Raw genomic sequence first — 489 nt, 5'->3', positions numbered from 1 at the left:
AAAGCACAAGCTCAAAATCATAAAGGTACGTGGGCGAGGCAGGCACAGCCTGTGCCACCCTGACAGGCCTGACGAGGTAGCCCGCGGAGCTCCTTTGCCCCTTGGGTCCAAGCTGGCATGAGGCTCAGCCATGCTCAAACTGTGGCTTCCTTCTCCACATCCAAGGCAGCTGCCCAGGGGTTGCCTTTTCGCAGCCAGTGGGGAGGCCAGCGAGCAGGGGCAGCAGGCAGCACCCTTCCTGAGGGGGCGGCCCAGAAGCTGCCTGTGTCATTGTGGTCACAGCCCGATGGCCAGACCATAGTCCTGTGACCATATGTGGCTGCAGGGGATGCTAGAAACATCATCTATAGCTGGGCAGGCACATGCCCGGCTAAAACCTGGGGACCTGCTAGGAGGGGAGAACTGGGGACCGTTTGCCACATACACCAAAATCAAAGTGCTGGAATTGGACAGTGCAAGGAAAGAAACCAGAGGCTGTCCCTTGTTGGC

At 58.7% G+C, this 489-nt stretch overlaps 1 protein-coding gene across 1 annotated transcript in view; it reads left to right on the top strand.

Moving 5' to 3' along the window:
- The window catches only part of ATP2C2 (ATPase, Ca++ transporting, type 2C, member 2), a 58,625-nt gene that overhangs the window by 49,849 nt on the left and 8,287 nt on the right, over window positions 1-489 (top strand). The window contains 1 exon segment of the mRNA XM_008577450.1: window positions 11-25. Within this exon segment, the coding sequence (XP_008575672.1) occupies window positions 11-25 (15 nt within the window).

This window comes from Galeopterus variegatus, unplaced genomic scaffold, assembly GCF_000696425.1.
Source record: "Galeopterus variegatus unplaced genomic scaffold, G_variegatus-3.0.2 Scaffold1513, whole genome shotgun sequence".
Classification (NCBI taxonomy): Eukaryota; Metazoa; Chordata; class Mammalia; order Dermoptera; family Cynocephalidae; genus Galeopterus; species Galeopterus variegatus.
Note: the sequence above shows the minus strand (reverse complement) of the source record. Positions and strands in the feature narration are given on the sequence as shown.